This window comes from Podarcis bocagei, assembly GCF_964188305.1.
Source record: "Podarcis bocagei genome assembly, chromosome: 7".
Taxonomy (NCBI): domain Eukaryota; kingdom Metazoa; phylum Chordata; class Lepidosauria; order Squamata; family Lacertidae; genus Podarcis; species Podarcis bocagei.
The window spans coordinates 21657137-21675014 of NC_138132.1; the positions used below are offsets into that span (position 1 = coordinate 21657137).

The 17878-nt window shown below is 45.5% G+C and overlaps 1 protein-coding gene across 3 annotated transcripts; it reads right to left on the bottom strand.

Annotated features, from left to right (window-relative positions):
* Nucleotides 1-1993: 1993 nt before the first annotated feature.
* SMPDL3B (sphingomyelin phosphodiesterase acid like 3B) lies at nucleotides 1994-17754 on the bottom strand. Of its 3 annotated transcripts, none has more exons than XM_081201984.1 (9): nucleotides 17459-17754; nucleotides 15351-15571; nucleotides 13420-13636; nucleotides 12597-12694; nucleotides 10946-11089; nucleotides 9376-9548; nucleotides 7083-7263; nucleotides 4806-4939; nucleotides 1994-3597 (listed from the first exon to the last, which is right to left on the bottom strand). In XM_081201984.1, exons 2-9 carry the CDS (start codon nucleotides 15484-15486, stop codon nucleotides 3226-3228), a joined length of 1455 nt encoding a protein of 484 aa, XP_081058110.1. In that variant the 5' UTR covers nucleotides 15487-15571; nucleotides 17459-17754; the 3' UTR covers nucleotides 1994-3225. The 3 variants fall into 3 exon arrangements, with proteins under 3 accessions (XP_081058110.1, XP_081058109.1, XP_081058111.1); XM_081201983.1 differs by having other exon boundaries at nucleotides 15351-16331; XM_081201985.1 differs by lacking the exon at nucleotides 17459-17754 and having other exon boundaries at nucleotides 13420-13633; nucleotides 15351-15891.
* Nucleotides 17755-17878: the final 124 nt, after the last annotated feature.

The window sequence follows — 17878 nt, forward strand, 5'->3', positions numbered from 1 at the left end:
TGGACTTTAAACATGCAGTCTCTGTGAGGAGAAAAAAACAAGGTTTGGGTTTTTAAATGTACAAGTGGGACCTGCAACAAAATATTGCAGTGTATTCTCACCTTGCAGGAGTGTTTCACTCTCTTGCTCGCTCACTCTCTTATTTTATTTAATTTATGCCCCATCCATGTGGTTCCAGGCCTATTTGCCAGCAAGCCATGTCCTCCAACATAGTACATTCCACCCGTCCCTTCTGACACAACATTCCATGGTTACTGAGAATACTCCATCCTCATTTTACTCTTAAGTTTGCTTCTTTTTTTAAAAAATGTCCTTCTATTAACCTCAGAATTTACCCAAATGTACCTCCCTCTTGTTCCTTCATGGTTCCGTTTTGGTTCCATTTGTGTTTGCACTTACCAACTACATTTGTTATTAGAGAAAGTAATGCATCAATTTTTTTTAAAAAATATTCTGTGGCACTTTCCCCTTTACATTGTATGCCACACCCTTCTATCACATGTTTATATTCACCCTCAAAAAGTAGGCAGCACATGGGTAAATTAAAAGGAGAAAGTAACACCAAAAAGGTATTCATCCTGTATTCAAACTGTTCCAATCACTCTTGATACATTCCCCAGAAACAAGGCCACCGCTTGTTCTTGTTTGTATTTGTTTTCTTAGTTTCGATTACCAGACAAATATTAATTTTCATATATATTACAGACATTGCTAAAAAGAATAATTTAGCTTTTGGAGATGTGCATTTTAGTTTCTTACACTCTCTTGTTCCTTGTGTTCCCGACTACTCCCGGGTTAGTTACATACACACCATTAGAACATAATAAAGAGTTTTTGGTTCACGCCAAAGGCCCATCTAGTTCAGCATACTGGTCTTAACAGTCGCCAATTCAAAGCGCATTCCTTCCAAGAATCATGAGAACGATAGTTCACTATAATCCCCAGCACCCTTAGCAGACTACAATTCCCAGAATTCTTTGGGGGAAGTTGTGTGCTTTAAATTTTCTTTAAATGTATGGTGCATAGCTGTCAAGTGTCTCTTATTTGAAGGGACAGTCCCTTATTCCAGCGCCATGTCCCGCTGCTGTCCCTTATTGATGGATGTCCCTCAAATGATGTCCCTTAAATTTCAAAAGAAGCAGCTCCTCTCCCTCCCTCCCTGCCGGCCAGGGAGGAGGAAGGCTCCAACTGTGTTGCTTGGCTGTGTTGCTCACCCAATAAGAAGTCTAAGAACGACTGGGGGGTGGAGCTTGCATGCCTTGTGTGTGGCTAGTTAATGCAAGCTGAGGGGTTTTTTGAATGCTGGACACCATTTTGTTGCACTGCAAACTTTGCAGTGCAAAGGCAGGCCAGGGAGCCATCTTAAGTTGAGGCTGCTTAGGCCTTGTGGTGCATGTGATTCAGATTCTATTCAGTTGAACCTCTGGTTACAAAGTTGGTTGGACAGTGTTCTCGAAGCTACCCAGCATGTGTTTGACCAGACTGAAGGAGGACAGGAAGACTGGAGTGCCTGGAACAGGTGAGGCTGTAGGTCCCTTATTTTGGCGGCTGCTCCCTTATTTTCAAATCTGTAAGTTGACAGCTATGGTATGGTGCAAATACAGCCTTAAAGCCTGGAGGTTTCTCCTCTTGGTGTTCTGCTGATTGCCAGGGCTTCAAAGCACCACAAAAACAGGTCACCTGGAATCATGACGCCAGGTGATTTATGGGCAGCTCCACCCATATGCCAAACCTGGCCTGGGCAGGGAAAGATAAGAATCCGGCCCACCAGGCAGATGCAGTTCCCCACCCCTGTTGCATAGGCAGTGGTGCAATTAGGTTATTTTAGACTTTGGACTTAATGGCGTTATGGGCCTGCCAGGAGAGGATATCTTGTTATCCAGGAAAAACAAATAAATAGGGAGCAGATGAATAGTTGTGCACAGCAGAATTTCAAGGCCAGAGGAATTAAAAGTATTCAGAAACTTCAAATGATAGTTCAGGACAGAGCAGCTCAAATTTTCTTAGGAGCTTTAGGACATATATTTGGTTATTATCTTGGGCTTAATGCACATAGCTTCCCAAATCCTGGGAACCATAGTATACTCCCCACAGGGTAAACAGGTGTCCCACATAAGTTTTTAAGAATGTAAGAACCCTGCTAATCCAGCAGATTTGGCCAGCTAAATGCCTGTGGGAAGCCTGAGTGCAACAGCAACTCTTCTCACTTGTGTTTTCCAGCAGCTGGCATTCAGAGGTGTATTGCGCCAAACTGTGGAGGTAGAACATAGCCATTCTGGCTAGTAGATACTGATGGCCTTATCACCCACGAGTTCATCTTGTCTTTCTTAAGTCATCCACATTAGTGGCCATCACTACATTTTCTGGGAGTGAATCCCACAGTTTAACTATGTGTTGTGTGAAGAAGTTATTTCTGTTCTCTTCCAACACTCAGCATCACTGGATGTCCCCCCCCCCACTATGCATAGTTTTATACACCTCTTGTCATGTCACCTCTTAATTTCTCTTCTCTCTAAACCAAAAAGCCCCAAATGCTGTAACCGTTCATCATAGGAGTTGTTCCATTCCAGTGATCATTTCACTTTCTCTTTTCTGAACTTTCCCCAGGCAGCATTCCAAGCGGCAGTCGCAGCACAAGACTTGTATGACGACAGTATAATATTGGCAATTTTATTTCCTAATGACCCCTTGCGTGGAATTCACTCCCCCACCCCCAGCTGCCGCACATTGGGTCAACGACGTCTTCACTGAGCTATCCGCTATGACCCAAGCACTCGTTCCTGGTCATTCAGTGCTATTTCAGAGCACAAAAGCATACATGTGAAATTAGACATTTTTGCCCCACTGTGCATCATTTTACACTTGGTTTACATTGAATTCCATTTGCCATTTCACTGCCCATTCCCCCGGTTGGAGAAATCCTTTGGAAACTCCTTGCGAGAGCTTTGTTTCTTATTCTGCTAAAATGATCTTGCCTGATGCTGGAATGATGTTGTCATAATCCTGTGATCAGACGGTCCAATAGCCCATGGAAGGAGGTGAGCTACAATAGTCAGCCATTTGTATACATACTTTCAATCCTAGGTTTGCCAAAACAAATAAAACCCAAACCCTGAGAAGGGTGATCTCCTTAGGATGCTGAGGCCTGTGGCAGTGGTCGCATCCTGTGCTTTTTCTGTGTAGAAGCCGGGTGCCCATGCTCATATCATGGTTCATTCAAGGTTCTCAAAGGCCTAGAGTAACAAGCCCCATCGCGCAGCAGAAGAAAAGAAGACCCAACTCTGGGACTGAAGGCACTGCTGCGTCACTTCTGGCTTGAATACACTGGTGGTATTTTGCAAAATCGACCTCCCTGATGGCACAGATGTGGTCGGTCTGGCAGGCGTCATCACAGTCTGAAAGGTCATATTGAACTGAATTATACCGGTAGTATTTCTGTAGGTAGCTTTGGTCTTTTTCAAGCTTCTCCACCAGCAGCTGCATGGAGTGGGCGGAACCATCTGGGATCTGGAAAGCTTCTGTCAGGCTGTACTCTTTCTCCCATTTAGGGGCCCCCATGTTAGCATGCGTGAGGTTTAAATAATAAGTTACCATATCCTGAAATGGAAGAGAAGACATTGGGTCAAAGGTGGGTATTTGGTTAAACTTATTTTGACCGACTAAATGATGAACTCTTTAAAACACAAGAACGTACACAATCAGCAGGCATCGTTTTAGAAAAGGTATTCCCTGCCCCAGACTCATGGAAACTTTTGGAAGGGCTTACTGGACTAGGGGCTAACGTTAGCCTTGCAAAAAAAAAAATCAACCACCACAAAAAAACACACCCTTATGTTATCAGTATTTATCCTAAGCTGCTTTGTTTGTTCTTTGTGCTAAAAGAAAAGAAGAAGCTGGCTGCCATTATTGTTTTAAAAGTTTTTACAGTGGTACCTCAGGTTACAAACGCTTCAGGTTACAGACTCTGCTAACCCAGAAACAGTACCTCAGGTTAAGAACTTTACCTCAGGATGAGAACAGAAATCACGCAGTGGCAGCAGGAGGCCCCATTAGCTAAAGTGGTACCTCAGGTTAAGAACAGTTTCAGGTTAAGAACAGACCTCTGGAACGAATTAAGTTCTTAACCAGAGGTAAAGGTAAAGGGACCCCTGACCATTAGGTCCAGTCATGACCAACTCTGGGGTTGTGGCGCTCATCTCACTTTATTGGCCGAGGGAGCTTCCGGGTCATGTGGCCAGCATGACAGCTGCTTCTGGTGAACCAGAGCAGCGCACGGAAACATCATTTACCTTCCCACCGGAGCGGTACCTATTGATCTACTTGCACTTTGACATGCTTTCGAACTGCTGGGTTGGCAGGAGCAGCAGTACAATAAAATACAATAAAAAAATCTCCCTGTCTCTATCTCACTCAACAAACATATACATGCCAACGACCTTTTTCTAAGATGGTGTCTGCTGCAACATGCAGGTGCATTAAAAACCCCCACAAGTAATTAAAAATAATGGCTGAAGTATTTTAATGCAAGAAACAAGGTAATTAAAAGCCCACATTAGCAGGACTGTGCCAGCTGCTGCTGTCTTCGTGGCATCTACTGCCTTGCTGGCACTATGTAGTGCAATCCAGGGCAAAAGATAGTCACAGCCAATCTCTGCAGAAGGTTGATCCACTTCTCTGGTCTTTACTGGGCAGGATTAATAACTCTGCCAGAATGCTCTCCCTCCATGGCCTCATTGTCAGGTCACCCTTGACATGAGCACTTGCTTTACTAGAGACAAATGCAAGCAAATGACGGTGCTCCCTACCTTCACTAGCAGGGTGTCACGGTCATATGTGAAGACCCGAATGCCAGGGTTGTTGGCTCCATTGTGCACGCCTGGTAAGGTTGTCTTCCATGGTGTTACTCCTGGAGCTAAAAACATGACGCTGGTGGGTGAACCTGGAAGAAAAGGCAATATTAAACTTATATTAGACTGCTTCCCAACAACTGGGTATTTGGGGTGGAACAGGCATGTTCTGGTCACTCTTTTAATGAGGTATCGGCAGGATATAGTGATCGAAACATCCTCCTCCCATGTATTCCCTGCTCAGAGCTCCAATTTCATTTTATTTTATTACACAATGGAAGAACTGCAACCATTTCTTCCGAGTGTAGACAACCCCATTGTACAGCTGTTTCAGCCTATAGGTAAAGGGGACCCCTGACCGTTAGGTCCAGTCGTGGCCGACTCTTGGGTTGCGGCGCTCATCTCGCTTTATTGGCCGAGGGAGCCGGTGTTTGTCCGCAGACAGCTTCTGGGTCATGTGGCCAGCATGACTAAGCCGCTTCTGGCAAACCAGAGCAGCGCATGGAAACGCCGTTTACCTTCCCGCTGGAGCGATACCTATTTATCTACTTGCACTTTGACGTGCTTTCAAACTGCTAGGTGGGCAGGAGCAGAGACCGAGCAACGGGAGCTCACTCCGTCGCAGGGATTCGAACCGCCGACCTTCTAATCGGCAAGTCCTAGGCTCTGTGGTTTAACCCACAGCGCCACCTGCGTCCCTTTTCAGCGTCCCGTTTCAGCCTATACAGGGGGTTAATTGCCTGTATTTTGGTACCTCGGGTTACAGACGCTTCAGGTTACAGACTAACCCAGAAATAATACCTCGGGTTAAGAACTCCACTTCAGGATGAGAACAGCGGGAGGCCCCATTAGCTAAAGTGGTACCTCAGGTTAAGAACAGTCTCAGCTTAAGAACAGACCTCCAGAACAAATTAAGTCCTTTACCCGAGGTACCACTAGATAGTGCTGTAGGCATTTCCTTCTTTATGGTCCACAACTCCTCTTTCCAAAACAACTCTATCACCTTAACCATTGCATTCTCAACTAATACTGTCTTATATTCATTCTGCCCTCCCTGCCACGTGGGGCAATCATACTTGAGACTGCAGCAAGGCAAAGTATTTAACCCTTTTCAGTCCCAAAGAAAATGGGCCCTCTCCAGCATTTGGGGCTGGAGTGCCCAGTTCATTACAGATTGTTTTTTTGGTTTACAGACATCTGGAAGCAGAGTCGCTATTTCAATTCCAGCTTAAAACACAATAGCAATGTCCACGGAATGGCATTAAATTATTATTATCATTTGTACTTTTAAACTGTTGGTTTTAATTATATTTTGAATTTTTAAAAACTTGCTTTTAACTTTGGCTGTTACTCATTATTCTGATGTATATGTTATCATTCTTTTGTAAACCGCTTCGAAGTTTCATTTGCAGTTAAGCGGTATACAAATAAAATAAATGAAAAAAGCAGCCTTTCACCAAACCATGCTGGACCTTTGATGCCAACCCATCCTGGTTCTATTGAAAAGCAGTGTAAAAACAACCTGACAGCCTACAGTGGATTTCTGAACTTGTAGGCATAGGAAGCTGCTGTATACAGAGTCAGACCATTGGTCTATCTAGCTCAGTATTGCCGACACCGGCTGGTAGTGGCCCACCAAGGTTTCATATAGGAGTCTCTCAAAGTCCTAGATGGAGCATAGCTGTCAACTTACAGATTTGAAAATAAGGGACCAGCAGCCTCGAAAATAAGGGATCAGCAGCCAAAATAAGGGATTTTAGTTAACCAGCAGCCAAACGAAGTCTCAAAAGGTGGTTCCCACAGCACAGCAACCAGGCAAAGGGGATGCAGCAAGGAAAACCACCGTCACCTCTCCCCTGGGAAGCGCTGAGCAAAGGCAAGTCCCCAGGCAACGTGGCCGATTTGATCAGCACAAAGCATGCAAGCTCCACCCCCCAGTCGTCCTTAGACTCCTTATTGGGTGAGCAACACAGCCAAGCAACACAGTTGGAGCTTCCCTCCTCCCTGGCCGGCAGGGAGGGAGGGAGAGGAGCTGCTTCCTTTGAAACCCAGGAAATTTAAGGGACATCATCAATAAGGGACAGCAGCGGGACATGGCGCTGGGATAAGGGACTTTCCCGCCAAATAAGGGACGGTTGACAGCTATGATATGGAGGTGCTGAGGATTGAACATGGGACCCTCTGCAGGCAAGCCAGATGTTCTACCACTGAGCTATGGCATCAGGGGGAATGTACCTGTGTTACTGTAAAACATCCTAAAGCTATCAGTGTGATGATGCCCAAAGAACTGTGCCACGATCACTTCATGATGTTTCTGAATTATTTCGGTATATCTCTGGTTAAAGCGTTCTCGGAACCAAGGCTTGCCCTGTTTCTTCTCAAAGAAGCCAGGAGGGACGTGCCCAATAATATAGACCTGTAAAGAGAAGGAGGAAAACATGCTAAGGTCCAAGTGGACAGAGCAGTAGGACCTGCTTAGCAATACGTTCCTGTACAGCCCAAACGCCCACCAGGTGGTTGTTGTTGTTTAGTCGTGTCCAACTCTTCATGACCACATGGACCAGAGCACGCCAGGCACTCCTGTCTTCCACTGCCTCCCACAGCTTGGTCAAACTCATGCTGGTAGCTTCAAGAACACTGTCCAACCATCTCATCCTCTGTCGTACCCTTCTCCTTGTGCCCTCTATCTTTCCCAACATCAGGGTCTTTTCCAGGGAGTCTTCTCTTCTCATGAGGTGGCCAAAGTATTGCAGCCTCAGCTTCACAATCTGTCCTTCCAGTGAGCACTCAGGGCTGATTTCCTTCAGAATGGATAGGTTTGATCTTCTTGCAGCCCATGGGACTCTCAAGAGTCTCCTCCAGCACCAGAACTCAAAAGCATCAATTCTTCAGCGATCACCCTTCTTTATGGTCCAGCTCTCACTTCCGTACATCACTAGCTCACCAGGTAGCCATAGGTTAATAAATAAGCTCCCAGCCTCAGTGCCTCATATGTGCAATGGGAATTATAGTGATCCCCCGCATTTCTTTTCAAATGCTGAAAACTAGAGCTGACATTTTAATCATATGGGTTTATTGATTATATGAGCATACGTTTGCATAATGGTAAAAGCCATATGTCTGATGCAAGAAGCAGGCTTTCTTTGCTTTTAGGGTAACAGGCTTAACCACAGAAGAAGCTTTCCTTCCTCTGTAGGAGAGGAGTTAGAATGTCTCTTTTAAGATGCTGCCTGCTAACTACAGTGTTAATAAACATTACAATAAAAAAATACATATTTTTCAAGATATACAAACACACACATATATACACACACTACATAGTAGAAATATCTACTATGAAAGCAATGACAAACCTAGACAGCATCTTAAAAAGCAGAGACATCACCTTGCCAACAAAGGTCTGTATAGTAAAAGCTATGGTTTTCCCAGTAGTGATGTATGGAAGTGAGAGCTGGACCATAAAGAAGGCTGATCGCCGAAGAATGGATGCTTTTGAATTATGGTGCTGGAGGAGACTCTTGAGAGTCCCATGGACTGCAAGAAGATCAAACCTATCCATTCTGAAGGAAATCAGCCCTGAGTTCTCACTGGAAGGACAAATCCTGAAGCTGAGGCTCCAATACTTTGGCCGCCTCATGAGAAGAGAAGACTCCCTGGAAAAGACCCTGATGTTGGGAAAGATGGAGGGCACAAGGAGAAGGGGACGACAGAGGACGAGATGGTTGGACAGTGTTCTCGAAGCTACCAGCATGAGTTTGACCAAGCTGCGGGAGGCAGTGGAAGACAGGAGTGCCTGGCGTGCTCTGGTCCAGGGGGTCACGAAGAGTTGGATATGACTAAATGACTAAACAATAACAGTAGAAATCTCAAAACAGTTTATCTAAAATACACTTGACATCCTTGGGGAGCTATCGGCACTCCAAACAAGACCTACTGCTAACACCTACCTTGGTCCTCTGTTATAAAAATGGCTGCCTGAGCACAAGAAGCTCTACTGATTGGCTGGGCTACCTACCATATTCATCTCTCACAATGCCCTGCAGTAGCACCACTCCAAGGCATTGTGGGAAATAACAATGAGACAAAATGCAACCTCCTGGTCTTGCCTGTAGCATTGCTTCAAGTGTGGGCACCTGCCCTTGCCAGATAAGCCTGAGTAGGCCGACAGACAGACAAGTGGGCCCACTAAGAGGTCACTTTGCTCACAGACCCCTGAAACCTGGAGCCAGCCTCGCTACGGCGGACACATGCCACAGTCCTAAGTATCTGGGATGGAAATTTATATTTCACGCAGATTTTACCAAATATATGTCACAGTCCAGTACAATGGTGCCTGCTTCATTTCACCTAATACTTTCCCTTGACCCCAATCCATAATACTTGATATCATGCAACCTCGCCCCCCCCCCAAAAAAATTCCAATTGATACTGTTTTTGTGACCAATCTGTAGTGAGATCTTCACCAGTCATGCAGCTTTCAACTAGGTAAGCTTATTAATCCATAAACAATAAGGCAGGTTTAAGGAACCTTTTCTCCTGCTTCTGCTGCCTTGGTCAACATGTCTTCCAGCCAAAGGAACTGGCCTCCTGGATCTTCTAGGCTGCTGGTTTGATTATTATTGTCATAGTACAAGTTCGTGTTGAGGACAATCATTCGCCTTGCTGGGCCAAGACCAGATAACATCTGACTGTAGAAAGCACCTGCAAAACAACCAGTAACACAGTTCCATCTAGTTTTGTTGTGTTCCCCGTGCCATCTCATTTGCACTATACGTTTAAAGCAGTACCAGATCACTTTAATCAGCATTGGCTTTCCCTAAAGAAGGTTTCAACTCTCTTAGTTAATGCCTTCTTACTTTTTGCTGAATAGATCTTTTGAAGAATAGACAGATTAGCACATGTCTATGACAAGTGAGCAGAATTTCTAACACCTTGCCTTACTGAACTGTCATACTAACCAACTGGATCAATCACAAAACAGAGATGGAAGCTATACGGAACTGAAGATAAGCTACCCTCTAGATCAGGCATAGCCAAACTCGGCCCTCCAGATGTTTTGAGACTACAATTCCCATCATCCCCGACCACTGGTCCTGTTAGCTAGGAATGATGGGTGCTGCAGTCCCAAAACATTTGGAGGGCTGAGTTTGCCTATGCCTGTTCTAGATCAGTGTTTCCCAAACTTGGGTCTCCAACTATTTTTGGACTACAATTCCCATCATCCCTGACCTAGCTAAGGATGATGGGAGTTGTAGTCCAAAAACAGCTGGAGGCCCAAGTTTGAGAAACATTGCTCTAGATTTTCAGGGATAGAGAACCTGTGGTGCTCCAGATGCTATTGGACTCCATGTCCAATTAACCCCAGTAAACATGGACAATGCTCAAGGATGAAGGGAGTTGTATTCCAACCTAGAACAGGTCTGTTCCCACCAGGACAAAAAAATGATGGAATTAAAACTGTGATAGCTCAATGCCAGAGAACGGGCTTTTGCATGCAGAAGGTGCCGGGTTCAATCATACACATAGGAGGCTGCCTTATTTGAAATCAGTCTATTGGCGCATCTGGCTCAGTATTTCTATAGAGACTGGCAATGGCAATCTGGGATTTCAGAGATGGAGTTTTTCCCATGAGGCCTACCTGGAGACGCTAGAAATTGAACTTGTGGGCCTCCTGTGTGCAAAGCAGGTCTGCTCTACCATGGAGCTACAACACTTCTCTGACATCTTCAGTTAAAAGGATCAGGTAGCAGGTGAAGATAAATATCATGCCAAATCATTTGCAATCAGAGTAGACCAGAGTTTCCCAAACTTGGGTCGCCAGCTGCTTTGGACAGCTCCCATCATCCCTTGCTAGCAGGAGCAGTGGTCAGGGATGGTGGGAACTGCAATCCAAAAACAGCTGGAGACCCAAGGAAGCCCTGGAGTGGACCATACTGAGCTAGACAGGCAATCATCTGGCCTGATACAAAGCAGCTTCTGACGTCTCCCTGCTTGTGATCTTTTAGTTTTCTTCTCACCTGCATTTCATTTCAGCCTACTGGATCCCTCTTCAATTTCCCATGACCCTCATCAGTTCCTCAACTGGATCTAGCACGCACCTGCTCTGAATGTTTGCAGAGAGCTGTTGCTGAGCCAGGAGCGCCACAGGTCTGCAGTTACATCGTAGATCCTGTTCTCCTTAGCTGGAAATTGATTTTTGGGGTGGAAGTCATGGTTGCCCATTGCAGGATAGACCTGAGTTTCTGGAAGGGATACAAGAAAACAACAGTGCAGTGGGTTTAGAGGCAGAGGAAGAGAAGAGTTTTTGCATCCAAACAGGCTGGAGGTGACTGCAGAACAAACAACTCAATGCTGGCACTATCTGGAACCTGCTTTGTTGTCGCTTACAACAATTAACATTACAACATTGTCCTAAAATCATAATGTCAGGCAGAATGCAACAGAGGCAAACACTATATCTACTTGATTCAGCTGGCAAATGGCAGCTTGTGTGAGGGCTGCCAAACCAGCATATCAAGCCATGGTTTGAAGCTGGCTTACAAATCACAGTTTGGGCCAACCGTGGTTTGCAGATCTGTCTGAATTCATGGTTAAGGACCATTAAGAGCACCATGGACACTGGACTGCATTTATGGACTTCTGAAGCAGGGCGCTGAGCAGATGGAAGAAGAAAGCAGGCAAGCAGCTCTGAGTCTGCAGGCTCAGACCACAACACGGGTTCATAGCAATGGTTAGCACAAACCATGGTTTGGCATGACAATTCAACTGAGCCACAGCTATGCTACAGGGAGTGAGGAAAGAGTGCAGCAAGAAAGGCTTATTAAATCCTGCTTGTTACTCCAATGTGGGAAGAAATTAATGGGAACAAGCTGGGATCAAAATATCATTATGTAAAACAGGGGTGGGCAAGGAGGAGCCCTAGGGCTGCAGGTGATCCTTGACTTACTCTGGTGCAAGTGATAAGATGAAAAATGGGAGGGGAAGGAAGTGTCAGAAAGAGAAAGAAGAGAATGGCTTGACTCACTTTTGGCTCTGCCAACCTGCAACAGATCACCTACAAGGGAATTGCAGGCCACTATAGAGGGATGCAGGTGGCGCTGTGGGTTAAACCACAGAGCCTAGGACTTGCCGATCAGAAGGTCGGCAGTTCGAATCCCCGCGTCGGGGTGAGCTCCCGTTACTCAGTCCCAGCTCCTGCCCACCTAGCAGTTAGAAAGCACGTCAAAGTGCAAGTAGATAAATAGGTACCGCTCTGGCGGGGAAGGTAAACGGCGTTTCCGTGCTGTGCTCTGGTTCGCCAGAAGCAGCTTAGTCATGCTGGCCACATGACCCAAAAGCTGTATGCCGGCTCCCTCGGCCAATAAAGCGAGATGAGCGCCACAGCCCCAGAGTCAGTCACGACTGGACCTAATGGTCAGGGGTCCCTTTACCTTTACAGAAAAAATGCCCCCCCCCCGTAAAATAACTACCTGGATCATAGAATCATTTGGTGTTGAATTTATTGATTTTATTAATACAGAATATACACAACCCTACCTACACTTATGGGGTCAGCCCTGCCTGTTCTTGACACTCTTCAAGGAACTACATTCCACAGTTTGGCTCCATTGTTGAAACACGTAGGAGACTGAAGACATTCGCCAACCTTAAATCTTCCTTCCTGCAATTCAAAACCCATTGCTTCTGTTTCTGGATTATTATTATTTTGGCACAGCCTTCTTACTGCCCAATTGTTCTGGCATGCCCTACCTGGAAATACATGTTTGATCAGGTTGGTTAGGTTTTCAATTATCTCCAGCACAGTATCTTCACCCAGTTTCTCATCAGCTACATGAGGAGTGTCGTCTCTGGAAAACAGCACAAATGCTATTTGGTTTGAGGACAGAGATACTGGGAAAAGTCCCTGGTTAGATGTTGAGGAGTTAACAAATTAAGAACATAAGAGCAACCAAAGGCCCATCTGGTCCAACATTATTTTTGTAATTTATTTTGTATATTCTGTTGCCAAACAGATGCCTACAGGAAACCCATAAGCAGGTGATGAGGGCAATAACCCCCTTCCACTCATAGGCCCCAGCAACTGGTATTACCTGTAGGTAATATGTAGTCATCATAACTAGTAGGCCACATTCACACCATGCATTTAAAGCACAATGACACTACTTTAAACAGTCATGGATTCTTCCAAAGAATTCTGGGACCTGTAGTTTGTTAAGGGCGGACAAAGTTGTTAGGAGATCCCTAGTTCCCTCACAGAGCTACAATTCCCAGAGCGGCTTAACAGTCAATCGCTTTTCACAGGGAACTCTGACCATTGTAGCTCTGTGAGAGGAATATGGGCCTCCCACCCTTAACAAACTACAGTTCCCAGGATTTGTGTGTGTGGAAGCCATGCCTGTTTAAAGTGGGAGTTAAAGTGGTGGGAGTTGCAATTCAGCAACATCTGAAAGGGCAAAGGATCTCCACACCTGGCTTATACAAAGGTTGGCCAAACTGAGTGGGCAATGAAGTGGCAAAGAAGAAAGTCACATTTGTTTTATTTACGGCAAAAAACAACCAAGCGCTTCCTTACCCAGTCCAGAGAATGAAGTCTGGGTTCGGGAGGACCTGCTTCATAGCATAAACAGAAGAGTTGACAAGAATCCATGGAGCATCACACAAGTAATTTCCCCAAGCCCCTGGATTGGCCACCGGTTGTGCGCCAGCGGACGGGCACACCTTCAAGGGGTCTGGGCTCACTTTGTATTGTGGGTCCAGATGAAGGTCTGTGATGTGCCAAAAATAACCTGCTAAAGACAAATGGATTTTTTTAAAAAAAGGAATCTAAGAGCCTTGCCAGTGGCCCATCTAGTCCAGCATCTTGTTCTCATGGGGCCACCAAGTACCTGTGGGACCTGAGAGCAACAGCCGAACCCTTGCACCATGGTTTCCAGAAACTGGTATTCAGGAGCCTACTGCCTCCAACAGTGGAGGCAGAATATTGTCATCAGGATTAGTAGCTAGCCATTGGACTCAGCTACACTTGTCAATTATATCGTTATAACCGCGTTATAAACATGTGGCACCAGATGGCACTGTAGAGCAGCTATCCATTGCCAATAGGATTTTGCATTGAGAGCTCGTATAGCGTTTTTTAATCAGTGTAGATCCAGCCATTGATAGTCTTATGAAATGGTTCTGCTTTTGCTTTAGGAAGTGCTTAGTGAAATCCAGAGCAGGAGTATGCACTCCTGGGCCATATAGAGCCCACAGCCAGATTTCATCCAGCCCACTAGATCCTTCCCCTCCCCACCAGCCGTTCTGGGGAGGGGGAGGAGCTTTTGTGCTGTGCAAGGTGCACAGTTGTAGCTCCTTCCTCTGCAATAAGATCTGCTAAAAGAAGACCAAAGTACAAGCTGAGCTCCCTGACAGAGGGCAAACTATTATTATTTATCAATTCATATATCTTGCCATGATAGGCTTCTAAATGTTTTTAAAAGCCCCATTACACATGCATTAAAACATAAACATCCATAATTAAAATACGCAATAAACCAATCCCTTAATAAAACAACACAGCAATTAAAAAAACCCAAAACCTAGCTGCTACACCAGGTGTGTGGGACCTGTCGCCCTTCTAGTTCTGTTAGGGATCCAGTGCCCATCAACTTTGGCTACAATAAATTATCTGCATTTTAATGCAATTTTCTCTTAATCTAAACAGCGTTGATTCATATACAGATTTCTGCAAGCAATTTCCCCCAAATTAATACATTTTTGTAAGCTTTTTTCATGTATGCATTTGAATACACACATTCTCCTAACAGATGCATTTTTATGCAGCATACACAATCGGGTTGGAGAACTGCATTGTAAAATTCAGATGCGCATGAATTTCAAAAGATAATTGTGTCTCAGTTTACTTGTGGGTTTGAGGTAGTAGGAATTGGGCAATTTCTCATTAAAATGCAAACAAAACTAAATTCCACCCCCCATCCCTTCATAAAACATGGGTGTGAGAGGCGCAACCTTATCTTTGTCCTCAAGCAGCAAAACCTCATAGGTTGGCTCTGTGCAACCAGGAGTTAGTGCCATGGCTGTCCAGCCTAACTGTGAAACAAGCAACCTACCATATTTTTCGCCCTATAGGACGCACTTTTTCCCCTCCAAAAATGAAGGGGAAATCTGGGTGCGTCCTATGGGGCGAATGCAGGCTTTTGCTGAAGCTTGGAGAGCGAGAGGGGTCGATGCGCACCGACCCCTCTCGCTCTCCAGGCTTCAGGAACACACCCGCAGCCTAGGCAGCCCTACGGGAGGTCCCGCAGAGATGTCTAGGCTGCGGATAGAAGCCTGCTTCCCGGAGCATCGGGCGCCCTGAAGCAGAGCGCCCCCCGCGCCAGGCAGACACCCGCAGTGTGGGGAGCCTTGCAGGAGTTCCCTGCAAGGCTCCCCACGCTGCGGATAGCAGCCTGCCGCCCAGCGCGAGGGGCGCCCTGAAGCAGAGCAGCCAAAAGGGTAAGTTACCTGAGGCAGCAGTTGCGGCTCTGCAGTGCATCAAGAGCAACAGGACTCCCAAAAGACCCATCTTCCGCTGCCAGCGATCCCTGGCTGAAGTTCCACGCCTGTAGTCGCAGCTCTGGGGAAAGTTAGCCGGTTCCATTTCAGGCTTGCCTCTATCAGATCTCTGACTCACAGGCGCCTTTTGCTGCTGCAGCAACTCTGCTCTGATTCAGAACTGTATCTTCCTGTTTAGCAGAGGGTTTGCAATACTTTTTTTTTTTTAAAAAAAAGGTGTGTGAGACTTGCAGGCTTTTACCAAAGGTGTATGCTAGGACGCTGAAGGAGGCAGCTAGCTAGCTGGAAGCCGGTCCTGCTGTCATCTTACAAAGGAACTCTCCAAAAGCGCTCAAGCTGCGTTGCTTTGGAATCTCCTACTCTGGGGCTTCAGTCGCTGAAATAGATTGCTGACCCAGCAGGGCAGATTTGGCTCGCTTCTAATTTCTTGGCACAAAGGCCAGCTTGGAATGGCAGAGAGTGGAAGTTCGAGCTTTGTGGCCCTTCCTCTCTACGTCAAGAATATGCAAGATCAGGTGAACTTTACTGGCAGGGAGGAGTCTGGGTTGCTGTTATTGTACCCGACCTATTTAATGCTTGCTTTTTATTGGGTGCACTCTTCCCACCTTGGATCACATCTATGCTTCCAGGTGTCATAAGAAAGCTGCAGAGATAGTGCAGGATAGTGCGCACCCCGGAAATGATCTCTTTCAGCTTCTGCCTTCTGGAAGAAGGTACAGGGTTATAAAGACTGGGACTAGCCGCCTAAGAAACACTTTCTATCCAAATGCGATTTTGGTTTTAAACACAGTGTAAGCCTTAAGGTAGTCTCTATGGGAGTATATTGTATTTAATTATAGGGTATCAGAGTTTTTAGGGGGTTAACCAGGCTGGGATAGCAGGCTTGTTAGTTTTTGAATGTCTGATGTAGATTTTTTCAATTTCATTGTTCTGTATGGGACAATGACAAGAAAGATTATAGTATCGTATCGTATTCCTTACATGATTGTTTTGAAGACAACAATAAAAAGAAACAGGGTAATTAACAGAATTTGGCAAGTTTTTAAGGAGTCTGTTGAAGCAGCTCCTGTACATTGGAACTCCCTGCCTTTTGATATTAGGCGGGCATCATTACGGTATTCTTCTAGACACCTGCTGAAAACTTTTCTTTTGGAAGACCCAGACAGATGAGGTGGATGCATCTGTTCCTAAATTTGTATTAGATGTTTTATTGTGTTGTATTTAGATGTTTTAATATGCTTTTAATAGCTTTTACAAGTTTTAAAGAGCTTGCAGGTGTTAAAAAAATTGCGTTTATTTCATGTGTGTGTGTGTAAGTGTAATTACAGAACTGTTTTCTGTCCTGGGCTCCTTTTGGGAAGCAGGGTGGGATATAAATTTAATAAATAAAAATATATAATATCCAAAAAAGCAGCGTGGGAGACATTTCATTCTCTCAGGACACTCCGTAAGTGGTCTTAAAGTGGTGATTCTGGAACAAAGGAATTCCTAAAGGAGGCTGCAAAGTGAAGCTACTGAATCAGGAGGCTCGATGGATGTGTGGACTGAACCTAGACAAAGGAGTTTCAGCACTTCATAGGTGTTACTTAGTTTGTCAACATCAGGAGGACCTCTAAGTAAGCCATTAACTATGTAATGATCACTATCTGTGCTTTTCTGAATTTTATTTCCCTCAGAACTCGCTGAGCTGTATTGCTAAGTCCTACTCACGAGTAGATCTATTGAAATGAACGGGCTTAAGCTAGCCATGTTGATTGATTTCAGTGGGTCGGCACTGAATAGGACAAACCCTGGAGACAGAGAGCCTACTGATTACAATTCCACCTCATGCATCTGATGAGGTGGACTGTAGTAGCCCACAAAAGCCCATGCCATAATAGATTTTGTTAATTTTTAAAGTGCCACAAGACTCTATACAATGATTTCATATCCCCACTTGCTTGCCAGACGTTAACCGTAGTATCTAGGTGTGCAATGCAATGGAAACCTATAACTAATACATGAATCCTGGCTTGTTCGAATGGAGAAGCAGAAGTGCTCCAAGGAACTCTACTCACATGCATTCCTTGAGTCATGAAGCCTCGAATCAATTATGCCGGACCAGTCCAAATGCAGTCGCAGGGTGGAGTGCAGTTGTGCAAATGCAACTTTCTAACTCCCACCCACCCTTACATTGAAATTTGTGGCGAGTAATTAATAAGCAATGGTCTACTCTGAAGGCATATGATGCACCTGCCTTCCTGAAACGCTGTAGGCTTTGCGCATAAGAGGCAGCCACCTATTTGGACAGCTTTAGCCCGCCGCCATCGAAAGCCCGACCAGCCAGCCTTGGCGTTCGCACGAGTACCTAGAGCGCCGCGCTTCTCTGCAAGACCCTTTCCTCTATACTCCCGGGGCTTCGCGCGCGGCTCGTCAACAAGACCCGCCCCTCCCACGAGTACCTCCCCTTTGCCTTTCCTCGATTGGCCCGCTCGGGT